The sequence below is a fragment of the Mus caroli genome, chromosome 5 (genome assembly GCF_900094665.2).
Source record: "Mus caroli chromosome 5, CAROLI_EIJ_v1.1, whole genome shotgun sequence".
NCBI lineage: Eukaryota > Metazoa > Chordata > Mammalia > Rodentia > Muridae > Mus > Mus caroli.
The window spans coordinates 89,155,185-89,178,950 of NC_034574.1; the positions used below are offsets into that span (position 1 = coordinate 89,155,185).

The following is a 23,766-nucleotide window of genomic DNA, read 5'->3' on the forward strand; positions in this document are numbered from 1 at the left end:
AGGCAGAAACAAGAAGATCTAAGTTCAAAGCTAGCCTGGTCTACAGTCAGTTCCAGGCTAGCCAATGCTACATAGTGAAACTCAGTTTTTAAAACAAACAAACAAACAAATAAATAAATAAATAAATAAATAAATAAATAAAATCTGTTTGCATTCTACCAACACTAACTTAAGACACATCTTCTCCAACTACCATACACAAAATATGCTCCATGTGGCTTCTACTTTCTGTTGCACAGAAAGCCATACAGGAAATTTTAAAATTCCTCTATTGTGCTGGAATTTTTCTTTTACTAGCATGCATTGGTTTATAGTTACTCTCCAGTTATTAATTTTAGCTAGCAATCTTTGGTAATATGTAAAGTGTTAAGTTTGCCATGTTTTTCAGATTCACCTGATGATTCTGTTCTGGTTAGTGTACTCTGTAAGCAGCATTCCTAAAGCTTTTTTATCATATTTAGTTCTGTGTTTTTTTCTGTATGTTCACCTTTTTGAAAAATTTGAGCAGAAGCTCAAGTGGGTATATAAAGAACATAATCAAGACAGATATGACTACAAAACCAAAACTATAACAGCACAAAAAAAAAACCATATATTTGAGAAAGATTATGAAGAATCTCTTGTGTAGAACATGTCCAAAATAAGCTTTCAAACAAAGAAGCAACAACTTCTTAACAGTGTACAGTCTAGAATTAATTTTGGATGAATTCTAGAATGTTGCCATGTGATTGCACTTAAAGCTAGAGAGACAACACTGAGCAGCAACTGTGAATAACTAACACAATAAATCTAAAAGGTTACCTCATTCGGGAAAAATGCCTTGAATTTATCATTTATTAGCAATGTTCATAGAAACTTTTCTTTGAAACAATAAATTTTAAAACTATGTGATGACAGTGAGGCGTCTAATGACACCAAGCTGTTGTCCCACCTGTGCTTTACCCTCCCCATCTCCTCCTCTGCCCCCTCCTCTTGGTATTCTCTTCCTCTCCTACCCTGTCTAGACAAAAATCCGTCTTTAATGCAGTTCTCTATACACACTACATATAAAAAAAAATGCATGTATGTGTATTATGTTTACCTACTGTAGATCATATTTGACATAAAAGACAAAGCAAAACTCATTTCTGGCATTAGATCAAAATATAATTTTGCAGTACCTTTAACTAAGAACAAATGATGCTTATGATACCTAAAATAAAAGGTCCTGATGAGACTGCCACATTAAATCTTGGCAGGTTAGTGTGGCTCAGTGACAGAGTGCCTGTTTGAAGTGCTTGAAGCCTTAAGCTCAACAATCAGTGACCCCCTCCCATCTTAAAAAGAAATCACTAGAATATTTTACTGTACTCTAATTCTTTATATGTCTTTAATATATATCCTAGCTTTTACCCCCCAAAAATTACTCCATTCTTTCACCATATGGATAAGTGTTTTGATAAAAATTACTGTCTATTCTGATTTAAGAGACTTTGAAAGTGAATATGAAATCAAAATACCCTTCTAGCTATCGTTTTTACTTTGTTACTTTTGTAAACAACATAAAATGTTTCTTACAAGAATAAGCAAGTAAAAGAACTGATCTAAAAGTGCAAACAACTTACTCACGATTACACAGCTGACTAAATACTAGTAGAGCTGTGATTTCCTAGCCTTTGTACTATTACCTCTGCCATGAAGAAAGAAGAGAGTAAAAGTGGGGCCCCTAAAGCCTCACCCCCAGATGAAGAACTACAGTCAACTAAGGAATTAGAGAACAGAAGAAACAGTCTTCAAAAGTAGGGTGCTTGGACTGTTAGCAAATGGTTTAATGAAATGTGTCACACTCAAAATTCTTCATTGTTATGCATTCCATGATACTATACTATTTAGGAAAGAGACAGCTAAGAAGGGAAGGAAAAAGAATGCAACAAACTATTTCCTCTGTACTTATTTAAAAAAAAAATTCACAGTACTGTAATAATCCAAGAATGAATCTACAACTATAATGGTTAAAAGTGTCCTATATTGCAGTTATAACTGTTCTGCAAAATATTAACCACCTCTAGTAAATTACCAAGGAATTTAAATTTCTCCTTTCAAAACAGTGATCAAACAAAAAGTCATCCACATTATCCAGAAAGTATTAGAAGGATGTGAACCAGATGCTGTGGCACACACCTGCAACCCCAGCACTTGAACAGTGAGCTCAAGGCCACATAGAGAGACAGATCAGGAGAGAAAGAGTAGGGAAAAACAAGAAAGTGGGGATGGAGGAAGGAAGGGAAGCAAGCAGGACAATAGGTTGATCTTAATTTAACATTTCACTGTTACCACATATTTTTTAAACTTAAGTGTTTCAAAGAACTTTTTCTATGAACACTGGTAATAAATGTCAAATTTAAGCCAAATTTTCCAAATGAGGTAACCTTGTAAGAAGTAAAAATAGTATCAGAGCTTAACAAAAAGCCTAAAAGATACTGTATATAGAAGTTGATGGTGTGAATTATGAAGTAAGACGTCATGTAGCCTTCTTCATGGAACCTATCTGCCTGTGTCTTCATTTCATTATCTATTTAAAAAAATTAAGAAAAAGGTTGTCTACCTACCACTGAGAATCACTTTAAAATTTAAACAAGACAAGCCATATAATTAATTGAAAGGGTTTTTAATCTAATAAAATAAAACTTGCAAAAAAGGGGGTGAACTGAGTATGCTCTCTATTAAATATTATACAGCTCTACACTTTTTTCTAAAACTAAAATGTTTATTACAAATCATGAAAAAAGACAAGAAATTAGATACATAAAAGTGAGAATTAGGCCAAATATTTTTTAAATTCACTGATATTGTTCACATAAAGTAGTTTGGTATGATGGAAAGATGTATTATAAGAAAAAAAAACTAGCTGATTTTGTTAAAATGGGGTTTAAATAGGGAAATATTAGAAAAAGGGCATAAACACATATATGCTATCCTGTATGTAAGTAACTGTCTAGTATATTAAGCCCAAAGTATTAAGAATGAAATTCAACTTCTCACAGTTGTGTGCATTTTGTTTTTCACTAAGTGGTGCGAATCTTTTCACTCCCTGCTTCCCTGAGCCTTATGCTTTGCTTCTGCCCTCTCCTTATCCTAGAACTAGAACTTTCTTATACAGGTCCTATTGTTTGATTGTTCTGTGTTCCTATCATTTTCCTGCTATATTTAAAGTTCTAATGAGACTAGAACTTATTCGTGCTTAGCAAAGACATGTCACAAAAGAATTCAATATGCATTTAGGAAGTAAATTATTAGTTATATTTAATATTGAACAGTAATATTACTATTAATGAAATATTAATTGAAAATGAAATCACAGAAGGAAATCCATATCATATATTGCCGTTATTAATTATACTTTACATATAACTGATGTTTTACTCTATGGAAATACATTAAAAACTGTTATCTTCAAATCCATCTCAAAATTTCACAGTAATCTACCAATAACAATATAATAAATATCTTCATTTCTTGTACACTGCCTAAGAAAAACAGTATTGCAATTTCTAGCTTTACTCTTTTAGAATCAAATTAAAGACTATTTTCAATGAAAGTCCCGGATGCCAGGAAAGCAAGAGGCTCCCAGGACCCAACCGGGAGGACATTAGCTGAAATACCCAACAAAGGGGAGAGAGTACCTGTGAGATCATATCCAGAGGTTAGGCATGACCACCGGTTGAGGCATGAGGCCACCCACCCATCTCAAAAATATTAACCCAATATTGCTCCTGTCTAAGAAAAATGCAGGAAAAGAGTGGAACAGAGACTGAAGGAAAGGACATCCAGAGACTGTCCCACCTGGGGATCCATTCCATCTGCAGACACCAAACCCAGACACTATTGCTGATGCCAAGAAGTGCTTGCTGACAGGAGCCTGGTATAGTTGTCCCCTATGAGGCTCTGCCAGAGCCTAATCAATACAGATGTGGATGCTTGCAGCGAACACGAGCACTGGGCCCTCAATGAAGGAGAAAGGCGAAGGACTGAAGGAGCTGAAGGGTTTGCAACCCCACAGGAAGAACAACAGTATCAACCAACCAGACCCCCTAGAGCTCCCAGGAACTAAACCACCAACCAAAGAATACACATGGAGGGACCCATGGCTCCAGCTGTATATGTAGCAGAGGATGGCCTCATCATTTGGAGGGGAGGCCCTTGGTCCTGTGGAGGCTTGATGCCCCAGTGTTGGGGAATGCTAGGGCAATGAGGCATGAGTGGGAGGATGGGTGGGTGGAAAAGCAACCTCATAAAAGCAGGGGTGGGGGTTGTAGAAGGAAAACCAGGAACGGGGCTAACATTTGAAGTATAAATAAATAAAATAACCAATATAAAATTTTTCCAAGAAAAAAAAAGTTAAAAGTAATTAAGTGTACATTGCTGTGCTTTCTCTTCTGACTCACTTTTCTGTTTTGAAGAATATTGCACAACCATCCACATGCTTTCTTTCCTGCTCAGACATGATTTTGGCACGTGACTTTGGAGAAAAAAATCCATCATATCCACGATCCTTCAATGCTGGCAGAAAGAGAGTAAAGTATTGCTCTGTTTCCACTTCCTAAGATGAAGGAAAAATTGTTATCTACAGGACAGTGAAAATAGTTAAGACATAAAAATATTCTGTAATGAGTAAGAATTGATTACAACAAAGCACTTTACGTAACATATTATCCAGCAATCTTATCATAAGCAGTTGTGTTTGACATGTGCAGTATTTTAACCATGAAGGCACAAGAAAGGTGGCATGACTTTCTCATGTTCACTGTACTGGTTAACAACAGGAGTAAGATTATATCTCAGCTTTCCTGTTTCCCAAATTAGGGTTAACTCCAATATAATTAAATAAATCACATATTAAGTGATAGGAAATAGTGAATCTTTCCTGTAAAAAGAAAAGTGATTAAATTATTCTTTTAAATTGTGGTATAAAGAAATGATATCTGAAGAGTGCAAAAGACACTATTAGCAATAACAAAATAAAAATCTAAAATTTCAGATCATAAAATGGTCTCTTAAGTCTCTAGCTGCATATGCAGCAGAAGATGGCCTAGTCGGCCATCATTAGGAAGAGAGGCCCCTTGACTTGCAAACTTTATATGCCTCAGTATGGGGGAAAGCCAGGGCCAAGAATAGGAGTGGGTGGGTAGGGGAGTGGGGGGCGGGGGCATGGGGGAGTTCTGGGATAGCATTTGAAATGTAAATGAAGAAAATATCTAATAAATTTTTTTTTAAAAAAATGGTCTCTTAATTTAAATAATTAAGTTAGAGATTTTATTCTTTGATCCATAGAATATTTTAAATAAACCTTTCCAAAAAAATGTAGAAGTGATGATATGTGCATATAAAGGTGCTCTCAATAGCATGATTTAAAAAAAAAAAAATAAAAGCTCCAAATGACTGTTCTACAATTTAAACATTGTAATTCATCTGCTGATTTTAAGAGTTTGAGTAACATGAAAAAGTGTAATAAGTGGATAAAGAAAATATGCCAATATTATAGTCTTTATTCATTAAAATACTTTTAACTAAATGAAAAGAACAAAAAAAGTATATAAAAATACTTCAGGCCTTTCATATATAGTTCACATTTTCCTTAGTCACACTTTCTAATTTTTCAACTTTTGCAGCATACTCTATAATGTACTATGGCTTTTACAAAAGAAAAGTTTCCTTAAATTCAGATTTATCTTTCAAACTACCTTTGACTTAAAAGGCCTGAGCATGGTGCTATGAATACTGAAGAGAAAGCTGGACAGTGAGCCACAGCCAACTGCATATGCTTCCTCCTCCCAACTCTCAATGTAAGATACAAAAATAATTACCAAGCTACTCCATTAAAAAAAAAAAGATTTCCGTGTTTCTTTTGTTTTTTGACATGGGGCCTCAGTACATAGCCATGGCTGGATTGGGGCATACTGTGTAGCAAAAAAAAAAAAACAAAAAACCAAAAAACCAAAAAACAAAAAGCAAGTCATCAGCTTTCTTCCCAGGAAACACTAAATATGTATAAGATACTACAATAATTTTAAAGCATCCTTAACTATTTGAGGTGATGGATATATGAACAAGCCATACCACAGTGTACACATATATTTAAGTATCATGCTGTATCTAATTAAATAAACATAATTGTCTATATGAATTTTTTCAAATGAAAATAAGATGCTTTGAAATCAATAAAATTACTAACAAAAACAAAAAAAATACTCAAAATTCTGGGCTAATTATTGCTAAATGTTGAAAAGAAATTTCAATTTCCAAAGAATACATATTTCTTCTTCAGTTAAATTCAACACATGGTGTTTTAAATAGAAAGGTGAAAAGTCCTCCTCTCCAATTCAAGGCTATGTAAGCAACTTCTACAACTGAGCCCGTCTTCTGTGAGTGGTCTACCTCCTGAGAGATTTGAACCCTTAGTAAGTATTTAAACAAACTGAAAAGGAATTTTAAAATTATTTTTGAGAAGTCAAACAGATATAAAAAATTTACCAATACAGATCTGTTTAAAAAAGAGAAACATTCAGACAGGTCTAAATTTTAGAAATAGTTCATCAAGTAAAATAAATTTTATGAATTAACTGGGCAGGTTTTTTTAATGATTAAGAAACATCTTTAAGAAATTTTTCTTCTTCTGAACTCAAGTCTTAAGTAAAACTTTTATTCCTGAAAGACTCATTTGCAAATTTTCTCTTTCAATAATTCCAATAAAATGCTCACAAGGAACTGTTAACATGGATAGGAGGCAAGATTAATTTCAGAAAACAGTAAATGAAAATAAATATACATGTGTCCTCAGTCAGCAATATAGTTACACTATGAAAATCTCTTTCAGTTTTACTGAAATTATTGCCCCTTTAAAGGAGAAAAAAAATATTCTTTTTCAGTTTTGCTTTGAACATGGGCTTTTTTCCCCCCAGAGGTAGGATTTTCTACTATTTTTAGTTCATCTTTAGGTTAAACACAATTTAATTTCTATAGTGTTACCTGAAGACTAATGATATCTGCATCCCAGTTAACAATTTCTTCCATAATTCCCTTTTTTCTGTATTCCCAGTTTAATGCCCAGGACGGACAATAGCCATATAGCTGCCTGGTAGCATATTTATCACATAACACATTGTAACACATAACCGTGAATGATGCTAAGAAGGGGAGAAAAAAACAGACAAAAAGGAGGAAATTAGGCAACTTTTTGTTACTCAGTATCAAGAATATACATGCATAAGCACATAAAAACAGTTCATATGCAAAATGCCAGGAGAAGCAAATTATGATAAAGTATTTACTTTTGTTTAACTTGGAATGCAGGATTTCTCAAAAATGTAGTATCTTCTATGACTTTTACATTCACATTTCAAGTTAAAGACAATTTCACTTACAGTGCTATCTTATGATGACATTGAAGTACAATGCGCTAATGTTTAACAGTCTAAATTTAACTATCCATATTGAAAATTTTGAAGAAAATTTAGTAAGTTCAACTTTTGAAAATCAGAGTATTAATTATTTGCATGTGATTTATGGAGAAAGGTTTTTTAAATTAAAACAAATACAAATTTTAGTTTAATTTAAAGTGTTCTAATTTCTTTACTTTTTATCAAAATATTGATAGCTAACATTTTAGGGACCTATTAATATTTCTACTAATCTAAGCCAAAAAAGGGTGACCAAATTTAGCCATAAGAGAATCCTTTCTGTCAATCTAATATTCATTTCTGAAGTAAAGTTATTATTCTGTAAGATTCTGACTTATTAAAAACCACAACCACAAATGTAGCAAACTAATAATCCAGATTCCCTCACTACTCTAAATTATGCTCTGAGAGTCAACAGCATTAATGATCACCTTAATACTTGGAAACCCACCACTTCTGACCCCTAAGTATCTGTGAAACAGAAATTAAAGTTTAACAAAATCCTGAATTGACTCAAATTAGATATAATGTTAAACAAAAATAAGGCCTAAATTTCCTAAAATATTCTTCATCTTAGGTACCCATTTTAGTCACCATGTAGATGGTTTTCAAAAACAACAGCAACAAAAACAAACAAACAAACAAACAAAAAACCATTAAATAACAAAGAAACCCTGATACAAAGGATATCCCTATGCTAAGTCAGAGCATTAGGTTTTTGGCATACATATTTTCAAGAAGATAGCACTTAGGTTAATAAACCTGCATGGTTAAAAACCATCAATTTCATAAATTTCTAAGCAACTAAAGTTAAAGTAACTTTGTTGAAGCTGGGTTCACTTTCAATAATAGAAAAGACAGAAAAGTGTTAGATTCATGGCCATTTTGTATACTGAAGTCTACGTTTCAGTTGGAATTATTTATATCCTTTGTATTTACTTTGGAAATGACCCTGAACAATTCATAAGCCACGATTCTGTGAAAGTTAGTACCCCGAGTTTAGCATGTTCTGCCTATCCAGATTTGAAGAGGAAAAGAAGTTACTTAGATTGTTGTAGTTATTGGTTTTGCTAATATAGAGACTTTTTGATGTAAGATTTTTCTAGAAAAGTCTAGGAGTGGAAATTTCTCTAACAAAGATTAAATTCTGCATTAATGCAATTTTTACAAGTTTTAAAGTGGAAATTAATTAAGCTGCAGATATAATTTCCAATTTCCATTTCTATCTAGAAGACTTTTCTCTAATTGGGCCTAATTATTGCAGTTAATGATTAAAATAATTTCAGTATACAATCACTCTACACTACCTGAGTTATTACACACATCTCTCTATACAGCAAAAGAAAGGGGCATTTTTCAATACTGACACTCAGAATCTACTCAGTTAGTACCAAACTAAGGAAAATCTTTACTAGGTTCTTCATCACAGTTAACCCTAAGAAAACATTACTCTAGGAATCACTGACTACTTAATATTTAGCTGTATGTATCTCTTCCTTTTCTTAATAGATATGTGGCTATGTAATAGTAGAAGCCTTTTAAGTTATGTTCATTTGTGTTCAAGAAGGGATTAAAGAGCTCAAAATATATGTTCATCTTTAATGTAAAAAACTAACCTTTACACTGGTTTTCATTTTAATTAGTGTATGTTCACTGACATTTTTGTACCTAAGATACTTTGTTCATATGAACCTATCCCTGACTACCCCAGCGCCTGTTGAATGCCCCCCATAGGGTTCCCTTCTGCTCTCTTCCCAAATAGTTTCCTCCCATCTATCTTCATGTCTTATGTGAATTTTTTTCATAAATCTAAATTTCAAATACAAAAGACAAAATATTTTTATTTCAGTATCTGGCTTAATTTCACTTAACAGAAGATGGAAATCTAACCAAGGAAGAGCCTTCCATTTCTAAGAAAGATGGAGGAGGGTAGAGTAGAAAGGATATAAACCACACTACAGCAAACCAATCTATCTAATTCAAGGCCCTCTAAAAACATGAAGGATTTCCTTTACTTAGATCATTCTATATGTATCATGCTAAAACAAATGTTCATTTGTGGAAATTTTGAAACAATGTCTATTTAACAGGCTGATGTTTTCCTATAGTTGTGAAAGACACAAAACTGTATCGTGAAGAGTTATTTCTCAGCATCATTAAAATACAAAGAGAAGCATGAAGAAGTCTTATTACATTTTACCCAATACTGAAATATTTTGTTCTGAATGTTTAAGTAAAAATAAAGCCAAAGGCCAGGTGTGGTGGCACACACTTTCAATATCAGCACTTGGGAGGCAGAAGAAGGTAGATTTCTGTGAGACCAGCCTGGTTTACACAACAAGCTCCAGGACAACCAGACCTAAATAGAGAGACCCTGTCTTTAAAAACAAAATAAGGATGACAACAACAACAACAAGAACACCCTGACCAAACAACTCAGAAACAGAAAGGTCTATATTGTTCAAAATGTTGATAGCAACTTCTAACCCTTAAAAACCATTAAAGTAGTAGTGTTCAGTAATTGGTCTAACCTATGAAAGCTAAAAATGTTTATTTAATTTTAAAATGAAATTAAGTATCATAAAAATATTTATGGATGTCATTTAAAAGGCACTTAAACAATATCTCACAATTTTGTTAAAGATTTTACTTTATGTATATGCATGATTTCCTGCATATATGCATCTCAAAAGAGCCTGATATCCTAGAGAACCAGATTCCCTGGAACTAGGTTACGGATGACTGCTGCCATGTGGGCCCTAGAAACTGAACAAAGGTCTTCTTCAAGAGCAAAAAATGCACTTAACCACTGAACCATCTCTCTGGCCCCTTTATAACTTATTTTAAGTAGCATTTCCAAACCTAAAATGTCTTACCACGCAGTTAAAAGTACTACAAAAAGGTAAAACTGTTAACCATCTGCAAAAAGACATAATGGCTTAAATTTCATATATTACTGTTTCAGATATGCCAAGTTATGCCCTTCGAGTTATGAAATACTCTGAACCATTTCTACAATTAATTCTTCTGACATTTCTACACACTATCTTAAACATTAAGTATCTTGCCAGTCTTCCTCTCACAGAAGGTAAAGTACCTAGGAAACGTAGAGCCTTTCAGAAGCGAGGTTACTATTGCTCATTAGAAGAACCACCTAAGAGCGCTAATAAGCTGCATCACAAAGAATAACTTTCTAGCCCAGTGCAGCAATGTGAAAGACAAGAGGTGTTTACTTGTATAACAGGCCTATCTTGATGTTGTTTTAGTCTATCCTATCAACACTTTTGGGCACATCTATACCCATGGTAGATAAAATGAAAGCCTGTAATCACAAGCTCAAATAGAGCTTTATTTTAAAAGTAAAAGAGAGAAAAGCTACCTGATGGCAGAATTTGGTCTCGTTCTTTTAATGTAATCCATGGCCTCGGAGGAAGCTGCTCTGGATGAACTGAAAGAAAAAAGTTAAAAACAAAATAATCCTCTATGTGTATGAAATCAGTGTCATTTAGTTTCTAATACCAAATCTACCTATTTGTGATTTAAGCCCACAAGTAGGCTAAAAATCCAATCCTGGATTTGAACATAGACTTAAAAACTAAGAGTTCAAAAAAAGCAGGAATCAGTGGGTAAAAATTCCTGTTACTTCAGCTTGAATCCTTGGAACTTATGTAAAAAGCCTTATTCTGTTGTATATCCCAGCACTCTTCTAAGATGAGAGAGATGAGAGGAGGCCAGAGGATCAGCTGGAAGCTCAAGCCAGCTAGCATGGAGTACAGAGAGCAGTGAGAGCGACAGGACACAAAGAAAGGAGTCTTCTGAAAGCTGTCCTCTGATCTCACACGGAGCACTTACTATTAGAAAAGGACATTAAAAAACTCATTAATGATTAATTCCACATGTATGATTTTATGAAAAGTGCCTTAAACTTAAAACATTAAGCAAAATCTTTTGTTTTAATTACATAGGTTGTCATGATTTATCTTTGTTCCCTTCTGCAAACTTAAAGCTATGTAAAAACTTAACATACCGGTAAAGCAAGTATCTTAAAACAGAAAAAGAAAATGAATGTAAATAAAGAGTTTTCTAATGAGGCTTTCATTACCTGCTCTTTCATTGTTTTGTGGTTTTTGAGATACAATTTCTCTGTGTAGCTCTCACTGTCCTGGAACTCAGACTCAAAAGTAGACCAGGCTCAGCTTAAATTCACCTATCTGCCTGCCCCTTTCCCTGCCCCTGGCCCCTGTTAAGTGCTGGGGGATTAGAGGTGTGCTTCACCAACTCCTGACTTCTTTCACTGTTTTATAATGTCAATTTCACTCAAGAGTGGCTAGCTCATTCTCTTCAGAATTGAGGAAACAAAGAAGTTGAGGTACTTCACTGGCAACTTTCTGTAATGTCACATCCCAGAGTTGCCAAAGATCTCCAGACATTTATCCTAATCCTGTCATCACCTTGAATTCCAGGAAAATACAACCTTCCAGAAAACTCCTGCCCCCAAGATGAAGTAATTATCTATGATGTTGTGTTACATCTGCAGCAGGACCATTCATTCCCTCAGAAGAATCCTATGCCATAAAGTAGTGAGGACGTTTTCAAACCCACCTTGTTCAACCAGAACTGAGACCACTGAAATGATTAAAAAAATAAAAAAATCAATGACTTTTATAATGAACGAATATACGTTAAAAATAATAATAAAAAACAAAAACAGAAAAAAGTCTTTGAAAATACAAAAATACACTGGGTAGTGGTGACATATGCCTTTAATGCCAATAGCTGGGAGGCAGAGGCACGTAGATCTGTGTGAGTTTAAGGCCAGCCTGGTCTAAAGAGCAAGTTCTAGGAGGACGGCAAGGGCTACACAAAGAAACCCTGTCTCAAAAAACTGAAAAATAAAATAAATTGAGAAATTACTTATGGAATTATAAAAATGTCTAAATTCCTATCATTAATAGTCTAGAACAAAGAATATAAAGCTGAAAAGTTTTCTAAGATATAATGGATAAAAATTTCCATTCAACTAGAAATCAAAGAAAGTAAATAAATTTAAGTCAAATAAATTTGATGAAATTCTAACTAAATTTCTGAGAACTAGAAAAATAACTTCAGAAACATCAAAGACCTAACAGATTACCTATAGGAAAACACCAATTTAAATTCCATTGGAAGCCTAAGGAAACACTACATTTTTCAATGGCTACAACAAAAGAACTATCCTTTAGAAATCAAGGAGCTCGTCATGGGTGCATGCATGTAACCCTAGATACTCCAAACTACTGTGTGGCTGAGATTAGTAGAAAGGAGGATCAAGAGGAAATAAAAGTCAGAATGTCATGAAAAGCTAAAAGACTGATCATTAACAGATAGATCTACCTTTAAAGAATGGCCAGTGTTAAAGGAAGCTGTCCAAACAAAAAGAAAAATATGAGAAGGAAAACTAAAATATATTTAAAAAAAAAAAAAAAAGATAAAACTAGGAGCATTAACATTACCACTTCACTCCCAGTTCTTAAATAGTATTTGATGGTCAAAGGAGAAAATTGTAAGAACTATTATGGTACCAGTAAGAATACCTAAACTTTAGTTAAATTAAAAGGCAAAATAAAATCTTAGTAAGGTGAATAAAAAATAAATCAAGTATTCTACATACCTTCAAATACAACAATAGAGAAAATTAGAAAATAACTTTTCAACAACCAAGAATGGCTACGTTAATATGTGATAAAGTAGTTTCCAAAATTAAAAAATAAAATAGAACAATAACAATCATAAACATGTATGTGCCAATCAACAGCTTAAAATACCAGAAGCAGGGGCTGCAGAGAAAGTTCAGCAGTTAAAATCATTTAGTACACTAAAATCCAAACAGCGGCTCATGACCTTCTCTAACTCTAGTTTCAGGGTATCAGGTGCCCTCCTCTAGCCTCCTCAGTCATCAGGAATGCTCATGATACACATATATACATGAAAGCAAAGTTTCATATACACAAAATAAAAATAAATCTTGAGCTGGGCATGGTGGCGCATGCCTTTAATCCCAGCACTTGGGAGGCAGAGGCAGGGGAATTTCTGAGTTCGAGACCAGCCTGGACTACAGAGTGAGTTCTAGGACAGCCAGGGCTACACAGAGAAAGCCTGTCTCAAAAAACCAAAAGAAATCTTGAAAAAACAAAAATGAGAAGCAAAAGTTGACAGTAGAGTAGAGAAAAAAAAAGCTTGCATAACTACAGCACAATTACAACCTGTTCTACAGAGTGAGTTCCAGGACAGCCAGGGCTATACCGAGAAACCCTGTCTCAAAAAACAAAAAAAACAAACAAAAAAGAAAACATAACACACACATATTTATGTTAAAAGAGGCTAGATTTCCATTAATAATTTAAGTTACTACCTTTAGTTACAAAAAGTAACAAAATATAAACCAAACAGAAGAAAGAAGCACTAAGTTAAAAAGATACAAAAAAAGATTAGGAATGAATGAAATACACAAAAATGTATCCTTAGCACACATAATTAAACTTCTGAGGTAGATAATAAGAAACAAGTACATTTGCAATTTTAAACAGTTTAACAATTAGTAAAACTAAATTATTAAATATACATTAATCACATTAGTACAGTATCACCAACAACCATAAACTGGTATAATAGAATGCTGCCATCAACAACTACAGAAGTCTATTCTTCTGAAGTGCATGCTTAACACCTACAAAAACTAAGAATGTGTTGGCTTATAAGGTATTAAATTTTTTAATAAAAAGACTACATTCTCTAACCACAATACAATCAAGTTGAAGAGAAGGTTGTAGGCTTCCATGTAGGTATGGAAATTAAACCTCTGTCTTCTAGAAAAATCAACCAGTGCTTTAAATGGCTAAGTCACTTCTCCAGTTCCTATCACAGCATTGTGAAAAGGATATCTGAAATTAATTAATAAAAAACAAACCACCCATGCAGTCAAATATAATCAGATCAAGGGAGAAGTTTTACTGTCTTTGATCTCAAAACTTTTTATACTTCTATCATCAAACCATCATCCATATATATAGGCACATTTTTCCCCCCTTGGAGTCATCTACCGTTTCTGGTTCTTAAAACCTTTCCACTCCTTTTTCTGCATAGATCCAAGAGTCTCAAGGGAAGAAATCTGATAAAGATACCCCTTTCAGGGCTGAGTGCTCCAAAGTCTCTCACTCAACCACATCCCTGAGCAGGCCCTATACCCAGAAGTAGCTGCTGGCCAACTCAGAAAGGATGCTTTTCTAATTTTATTTTACTTTTTTTTGATATTTTATGTATTTACATTTCAAATGTTATCTCCTTTCCCAGTTTCCCCTCTGGATCCCTCCTGCCCCCCTCAGCCTCCCCCGCCCCCTCTCCCCCTGCTTCTATAAGGGTACTCTGCCACCCACCCACCCACTCTCACCTCACTGCCCTGTCCTCCCCCAACACTGGGGAATCGAGCCTTCACAGGACCAAGGGCTTCTCCTCCTATTGATGCCAGACAATGCCATCCTCTGCTACATATACGGTTGGAGCCATGGGTCCCTCCATGTGGACTCTTTGGTTGGTGGTTTAGTCAGATGACAGCAGATGCTGGCAAGGGTGTGTAAAAAGAGGAACACTCCTCCATTTTTGGTGGGATTACAAGCTGGTACAACCACTCTGGAAATCAGTGTGGCCATTCCTCAGAAAATTGGACATAGTACTACCTGAGAACTCAGCTATGCCACTCTTGGGCATATACTCAAAAAATGCTCCAACATATAAGAAGGACAAATGCTCCACTATGTTCATAGCAACCTTATTTATAATAGCCAGAAGCTGGAAAGAACCCAGATGTCCTTCAACAGACAAATGCATAAAGAAAATGTGGTACTTCATGAAATTCTTAGGCAAATGGATGGAACTAAAAAGTATCATCCTGAGTGAGGTAACCCAGTCACAAAAGAACATACATGGTATGCACTCACTGATAAGTGGATATTAGCCCAAAAACTCAGAATACCCAAGATACAATTCACAGACCATCTGAAGCTCAAGAAGGAAGACCAAAATGTGGATGTTTCAGTCTTTCTTAGAAGGGGGAACAAAATAATCACAGGAGGTAGAGGGTGGGAGGAACTTGGGAGGAAGAGAGGAGGAAGAGGGAGAAAATGGAGGGCAGGATCAGGTATGAGAGGAGACAGGGATGATATACGGAGGGTCAGAAATTTGAACAGAGGTGTGTAGCTATGGGGGATGGGAACTGGGGATAGCCACAAGCAAGACCCAGATGCCAAGAAAGCAAGAGGCTCTCAGAACCCAACAGGGATGAGATTAGCTGAAATATCCAACAAAGGGGAGGGAGAACCTGTAGAGGCTCCCCTAAATTCTTAACCCAGAGGACTCCTGTCTAAAGGAAATATGGGGACAAAGTGTGGAGCAGAGACTGAAGGAAAGGCCATCCAGAGACTGCCCCACCTGGGAATCCATCCCATATACAGTCACCAAACGCAGACAGTACTTTGGATGCCAACAGGTGTTGCTGACAGGAGCCTGATATAGCTGTCTCCTGAGAGGCTCTGCCAGAGCCTGACAAATACTGAGGCAGATGCTCGCAGCCAAACATTGGACTTAGCATGGGGTCCCCAATAGAGGAGTTAGAGAAAGGACTGAAGGGTTCCTATGCAACCCTATAGAAAGAATAATATCAACCAACCAGACCCCCCCCCCACCCCCGGAGCTCCCAGGGACTAAACCACCAACCAAAGAGTACACATTTGGAAGGACCGGTGGCTTTATTTTTTATATTATTTTTTGTTTGTTTGTTTTCATTGTTTCTGTTTTTGATAGAAAAACCATGTATGTATTTGGGTGGGTAGGATTTGGGAGGAGCTGAGTAAGAAGAAAGAATATGATCCAAAAATACTGTATGAAAATTTTTTAAATAGGAAATATTGTTTCCTTCTGTTTCCATATATTTCAGGCTAAATTTCAAATGTAATTGAGGATCACTTTAGGCTTCTGATCATCACCTGTCTACCTCCAAAGTGCTGAGATTTCAAATACATGCTGGCACCACACCCAGGTTATGTGGCACTAGAATCAACAGAGCTCTGTGAATGCTAGGCAGCCTCTTTACTGAGTTACATCAGTTGCTCCACACTTGATTTCTCATGCAGCATTTAAAACCAGCAATGAAACAATAAAACTATCAACAAATGGTTCAGAGTAAAATTTAAAAACATACACATATAGGACTATCATGTAACTTTACTCCAACCCAGCACTTAGGAGACAGGAGAAACAAGTGGATTATTTATGTGAGTTTGTGGCCAGTTTGGTCCACATAGTGTGCTCTAAGCCAGCCAAAGCTATAATAAATCTCTGTTAAATAAATAATTAAATAAATGGGGTTTCTAATTTTTTAAGGGGCCAGATGTAGAGACAAAGAAGATAGCTCAGTGGTTAAAAAAATGTGCATATTCTACATGTATAAGGGCCTAAGCTCAAATTTCCAGTACCACATAAAAAAAAGAGGTTGTACCTGCATACACTAGTATGCAGACATATCCCAAGAAGGCTGCTGGCCAGTCAAGATTGCTGAAAAAGCTAATTCTGGTTCAATGATTAACTTTGTCTCCAGGTAATCAATGAGGGGAAAGTATAACTCAGCATATGTGCACACACACAGGTATTCATACCCATACATTCAAGTTCATGGACCCTACATATACAAAACCAACACACACAACCAAAATATGTATATTTTTAGAAAGACATTACTCAAAAAGTGTAAATTAGAATTAATCTCACACTTATACCCACATTTTCAATGCTTAAGTAAGCCAATAAGAAGTAATAATATCAAAAAATTTTAATAAGTTATTATATACAGAATAGCCTTCTTATGTAAAATAAATTTGTATACGGACTACAACCATTGTAAATGTCCTGTAACTCTGGTATTCTTAAAGACTGCTCACAAATGTTCCACATATGTACAATGAGCTGAACTATAGACAAACCTTGATTTATAATGGGATTGTGTTCTAATCAAACCCTCTGGACTAAATCAAGAGAGTATTTAAAACATTTAACCTGAATCATACCTTAGGGTAGTATATCTAAAGGTCTACGGAATATTTGTTAACTTACAGTTGGAAAAATTATCTTACAGAAAGCCAATTTTATAATAAAGTACTGTTTATCTCATTTAATTTACTGAACACTATACTGAAAGTAAAAAAAAAAAAAAAAAAACCAATTGTAGTACAGCTAAACTTTTACATAAAGTCTGTACCAAATTCAAGTAACTATTTATCTTAGTGATTAAGACAATCTTGAGTTCATAAGCCTTGGAATTACTAGCCATTTTTATCTCAATGTTTATACTACAAAATGTAAAGATCCTGAGACTAAAAAGATGGTTCTATAGTTAAGAGCACTTGCTACTCTTTCAAAAGATCTGACTTTAGTTCCTAGCACTTTAAGACAGATTATTTCCACCTACAATTCCAGCTCTAGAGAATCTAACACCCTCTTCTGGCCTCTGACACCTCTACATGTGTGACATATATGAATCCATCTTGTATCTTTAATTCCAACATTCAGAGGAAAGTGATTATCTTGTGAGTTTGAAGTCAGTCAGGTCTACATTATAATGTCCAGAGCATTCCGGGGCTCCAGTAAGACTATCTCAGAAGTAGCAATAGTAGTAGTAAGTAGTAGTAGTGATAGTAGTAGTAGCCATAGTTGTAGTAAATTGTAAAAATTCCTACAGGATAGTATAACTAAAACTCTCATCATATTGCTTCATAAACAGAAAGTACTCACACATGGAAAAAAATTTCATAAATTTCATAATTACTGCCTACTTCATTAATTACTACATAAGCCAGAAATTCCAAGCCTCTAAGCAGCTGTCTAAGTAGTGTGTGGTGCATCAGCTACTGATAGCATCTGTAGAGTTCAATGCTTCGTCAGTAAGCGTTACCTGCAAGATTGTCAAGCATGAAGTTCAGTAGCTTTCGGGTTCCATCTGGGTCCTGGTATAAGCTCATAATATCCTGTGATAAAGGATTGCCTTAAACAGAAAACAAGAATAAAACATGACAATTGCAATTTCAGGGGATATGTTATAGAACAACATAGTAATTTCCAAAACTGAATTTTGCTGCTTTATCTGTGACACACATCTAAAGAAATTATATGAATATATTAAGAAAATACTTTAAGACAGCCATAAATAGTAACTTCAAAAGAGTTATTTCCAGATTTCAGTGTATGATCCTAAAATCTGCATTTGTCAAAAAGAAATACATACATACATATTCATAAACACATACATAGTAATCATGGTTTATTTAGAAATTACCTTATAAACTCTACATTACCTCTAAAAATAGTTTGCTAACCAAAACATAACAATTCTATTTAAGAAAGAATGAGTGATTCGTATAAAAAGAGGCCTCAGGCCAGAGAACTGACTGAGAATAAAGTTGCTTGCTGCCAAACCTGATGACCTGAGTTTTATTGCCAGGAACCACATGGTAGGAGAACCAACAACTATATTTTTATCCTGTGACTAAAACATGTGCCAACCTCGCACATGAATAGATAAATGTAAAATAAAAACAAATTGTTTTACATAGAGAAGTCTCCTCGGAATATTTATATTGACATTATACATGAGGAAATGCAAATATTTCAAGTGAGAAGAAAATTTGTTGTCAAGATAACACCAAAATGTGAAAGGAAAACTTTGTTCTGACATGGTTGAAAATATCTTGAGTATTAAGAAAAAAGATATATTAAATAACAAGATACCAATAACAAATCTTTTTTTGGGGTTTTTTTTTTTTTTTTTTTTTTTTTTTTTTGAGACAGGGTTTCTCTGTGTAGCCCTGGATGTCCTAGAACTCACTTTGTAGACCAAGGCTGGCCAATAACAAATTTTTATAGGTATATTTCTTAATGAATGAAGAAAAATTGATTGATGTAACCATGCAACAATTATCTAGCATTCAGATCCAGAAAAGTAAAACTCATCAAAGATGTAGACATGGGAGTTTCCTGGTTGTTAAGAAAAACTCCAACAAATGAGGTAGGCAGTAGATTAGACTGAAAAGAAAACTCAGTAAGCAGGAAAAACAGATTCAGGAAAATTACCCAAAGAGCATAAACAGATCTTAAAATGCTGAATACTGAATAGGAAAAGACACAAACTTTAAAATAAGAGAGTTTATACATTAGAGCTCTAGAAAAAAATGACTAGAAACTTGGTTTCTGGTCCAAAATGTAGAAGAACTTGAAGTTACTACTCCTATCCTTATAACCAAAAATAGGTAATCCAAACTTCTGCTGATTATGTCGTCCACAAGTACTACCACTAAGAAAACAGATCTAGAGGAGGGAAAGTATTCCACATAGGCCCCTCTAGTTTTCAGTAACAGATGGAAAAACATTCAACTGAGGGTCTCTTAAATCTTTGTATCAACTGATAAATCTCCTTTCCCTTCATATTTATAACTACATCAACAGTGTACCTTCACAATAACAGATGATTACTGCTGAAAAAGCCTTTGGCGTTAGACATTGCTTAATGAGTCTTTAGGCAAACACAAAAACAGAAGAGACAAGAGAACACTATTTATTTGAAGCGGTTCAAGCCTCTCATACAACAAATAAAATAATAGACAACCCTATACCAAAAGACAGGGGGTTGGCCAATCTATAAATAGAAAAAAATTATAAAGTATTGAAAACAAGTTTTAAAAAATTGGCCTAAAAGGAGGATCACTTGAGATGAGCTGGAGATAAGAGATCAACAAATGAGCCCAGGAAGGGCATATACCCAAAAGATGCTCCACCATCCCACAGGACACTTGCTCAACTATGTTAGTGGCAGCTTTATTCATAACAACCAGAAACTGGAAACAACCTAAATGTCCCTCAACCAAAGAATGGATTTTTTTTTTAAATGTAGTTAAATCACACAATGGGATACTACTCAGCTGTTAAAACAAGGACATCATGAATTTTGTAGGCAAATGGATGAACCTAGAAAACACTTCCTGGGTGAGGTAACCCAAACCCATGCATGGTATTTACTCACTTGTAAGTGGATATTAGCCATAAAATATAGGATTTCCACACTACACTATAGTCCCAAAAAAGCCAAAGAACAAGGAGGATGATTTCTTTCTTTCTCAGAAGGAAAAATAAAATATACATCTTCTATATCAGAAGTGGATGGAGGGAGGAAACTGGGAAGGAAAGGGGGTATAGAGGGGAGTAGGGTGTGAGGGAGATCAGATATAGGGAGAGCAGGGGAGAGAAAAGTAAATTTGGCCGGGAGTAGGAGGTGGGGAATCTCTAAGACATGACAGAGACCTGGAATGGGGAAGGCCCCAGGGTGACTACGAGGGCTACCTAGCAGTCAGAAATATGATCCTAACGTAGCCACTTCCTGTAGCCAGGCTGGGAGGAGGGATAAGGACAACAAAACCCACCCACAAAACCTTTGACCCAAAATGTGTGCTGCCTACAAGATGTGCAGGGGCAAAGACAAAACAGAGACTGAGGAAATGGCCAACCAATGACTGGCCCAAATTGAGACCCATCCCATGGGCAGGAACCAATCCCTGATACTATTAATGATACTCTGTTATGTTTGCAGACAGGAGCCTACCATAACTGTCCTCTGAGAAGCTCCACCCAGCAGCCAATGGAAAGAAATGCAGAGACCCATACACAAACATTTAATGGAGCTTGGGGAGTCTCATGAAAGAGTTGGAAGAAAACTGAGGAACTCAAAAGATGGCAGGAAGACCAACAGAGTCAACTAAACAGGACCCTTGGGAGCTCCCAGAGACTGAATCACCAACCAAAGAGCAAGCAGGGTCTGGACCTAGGCCCCCTGCATATCATGTAGCATATAAGCAGCTTGGTCTTCATGAGGGTTCTCCAACAACAGCAGCAAGAGCTGTCCCTGAATCTACTGCCTGCCTGTCTATGAATCCTGTTCCCTTGGTTCCACTGCCTTGTCTGGCCTCAGTGGGAGAGGATGCACCAAGTCGTGCAGTGATTTGATGTGCAGGGGCAAGGGTGTGATGGATACCTAGAGGGGGGCTTCCTCTTCTCAAAGGAGAAGGGGAGAGCAGAATGGGAGGATGATCTGCACGGGGAGTACTGGGAGGAGGGAGACTGATATTGTAATGTCAAGCAAATAAATAAATAAATTTAATGAGGGGGAGGGAGGGAAGGAGGGAGGGAGGGAGGGAGGGAGGGAGGGAGAGAGAGAGATTGAGATTGCTTAGGGTGTATGGGGAGGACACTGGAAGAGGAAGATTAAATAAAAACAAAGTAAAATTGTGTACATATATAGGAAAAGGCTGTAATCAAACCCTTAACTTTGTATACTAATTCAAGGAAAAACATAATGAGTAAGCTGATACAGGACACAATATAATCAAAGAAGTTTACAAAAGGATATCACTTAACAAAATACATTGTAGTACAAACTAGACCATGATAACGACAAACAGAAGACCTTAAATAAAAGGATCAAACACACCAGAAGATAAACAAGAATGGGGACATCTTTCAAAAGCTAAAAACAAAAACAAAATATTACCAAGATGTGATATAAAATATATTGGAGATTTCAAATCTTATTCTCATTTATCAACAGAAACTATGAATATAGCACCAGTCAAAACCTGAAAAACAAACTAACAAAACAAAAAACCTGGCTAAAGGAGAACTGAATAGAAAATTGCTTTGAGAAATGGATAAATTTCTTTTTTGTTTTGTTTTGTTTTTCATTTTATTTATTCACTTTACATCCTGCTCACTGCCTTTCCTCCTGGTCACCCCCTCCTTCCTCCTCCCACTCTCCTCTGAGAGGGTGGGGGGAGGCCCTGAGTATCCCCCAACCCTGGCATATCAACTCTCTGCAGTGCTAGTCGAATCCGCTCCCACTGGGGCCAGACAAAGCAGCACAGCTATAAGAACCTATCTCACATACAGGCAATAGCTTTTGGAAAAGCCCCAGCTCCAACTGTTCCATACCCATGACCAAACTGCACATCTGCTACATATGAGCAGGGAGGTCTAGATCCAGCCAGTATATGATCTTTGGTTGATAGTTCAGTCTTTGAGACCCCCCCCCCAAGGGTCCAGGTTAGTTGACTTTTGTAGGTCTTCCTGTGGAATCCTTCCCCCAACTCTTGTGTAAAGAGTTCCCAAGTTCCATCCACCTTTGGCTGTGGATCTCCGAATCCTTCTGAATCAGCTGCTGGATGCAGCCTCTCAGATAGCCATGTTAAACATTCATTCAAGAAAAACAAAATTTAAAAAGTAGTCAAAAGTAGCATAGGAAAGGCCCTTCAAATAAACCTGCAACTCCATAAAAGCAACAACAAAACTAATAAAAATAAAAGTGGTTCTACTATCAACTTAGATCAGTAACATGGCTAAATCTGTGTTGAAGATTCAGGAGAGTGACTGATTAAAATGTAATTGTAGAGACAGAATGTTACAAATCAATAGACAAAATTATCCTAGGCTATCTTGATTGCCCTTTCATAGTTATTACCAATTCCTGTATTAGACCTAACATGGCTGCAACTTTTAGGATATACTATTTTAAGTAAACTATCAGCTTCCATAAGCCCTAAAGCTAAGAATAAGGTAGCATCTAAAGTCTATGAAGAGAATTCCCACTTATCTGATATTCCTCTTCCAATGAATTGGGTAAATGCATTGATTTAATGGCTTCCTTTTGCTCTATAGCTATATAAGTTCATCTTGATCTCCTGTACTATCGAACATGCTCATGGCAATCTGAAAGTTCATATTTGGTTCAGAATCAACTATTTCATCCTATCTGGATACAAGAGTAAGAGCTAGTTATCTGTAAGAGATGACATATGTAATGGTAGTTCCTGCCCTAAGATTACAACGAAGCTGAAAACATTTCATTCCATGCAAATTATGGCCTTTGTAACACTGAAGCATGATGCATTTTTTGAGTATTTGTAGTAATGTTGGTGTTAAACATGGCAGTGCTCCCATTGTATAAGATTATAAAATATACTATTATGTAGTGTATATAATATGTAATGACAATAAAACTGTTACTTGTTCATGTATTATAGTATACTAGAACATATTATTCCCACAAACTTAAAAATATTGTAAATTACATGCCCTGTTACATCATAGCAACTTCGCCATCTCATATTTACCATATGGATTGAATTGCATCAAGAGATGAGAGGTTCCTAGCTTTGCTATTTAGGCTTACATAAATATATTCTATAATAGTCACACAAAGATAAAG

At 35.5% G+C, this 23,766-nt stretch overlaps 1 protein-coding gene across 8 annotated transcripts in view; it reads right to left on the minus strand.

The window, feature by feature from the left end:
• Cnot6l (CCR4-NOT transcription complex subunit 6 like) overlaps window positions 1–23,766 on the minus strand; it is an 87,305-nt gene that overhangs the window by 17,750 nt on the left and 45,789 nt on the right. For all 8 annotated transcript variants that reach the window (XM_029476935.1, XM_021162286.2, XM_029476937.1 and 5 more), the window contains exons 5-8: window positions 18,415–18,504; window positions 10,816–10,884; window positions 7,006–7,163; window positions 4,425–4,579 (exon numbers count right to left, since the gene is read on the minus strand). In XM_029476935.1, coding sequence (XP_029332795.1) covers window positions 4,425–4,579; window positions 7,006–7,163; window positions 10,816–10,884; window positions 18,415–18,504 — 472 coding nt within the window. The remainder of the gene's footprint in view (window positions 1–4,424; window positions 4,580–7,005; window positions 7,164–10,815; window positions 10,885–18,414; window positions 18,505–23,766) is intronic.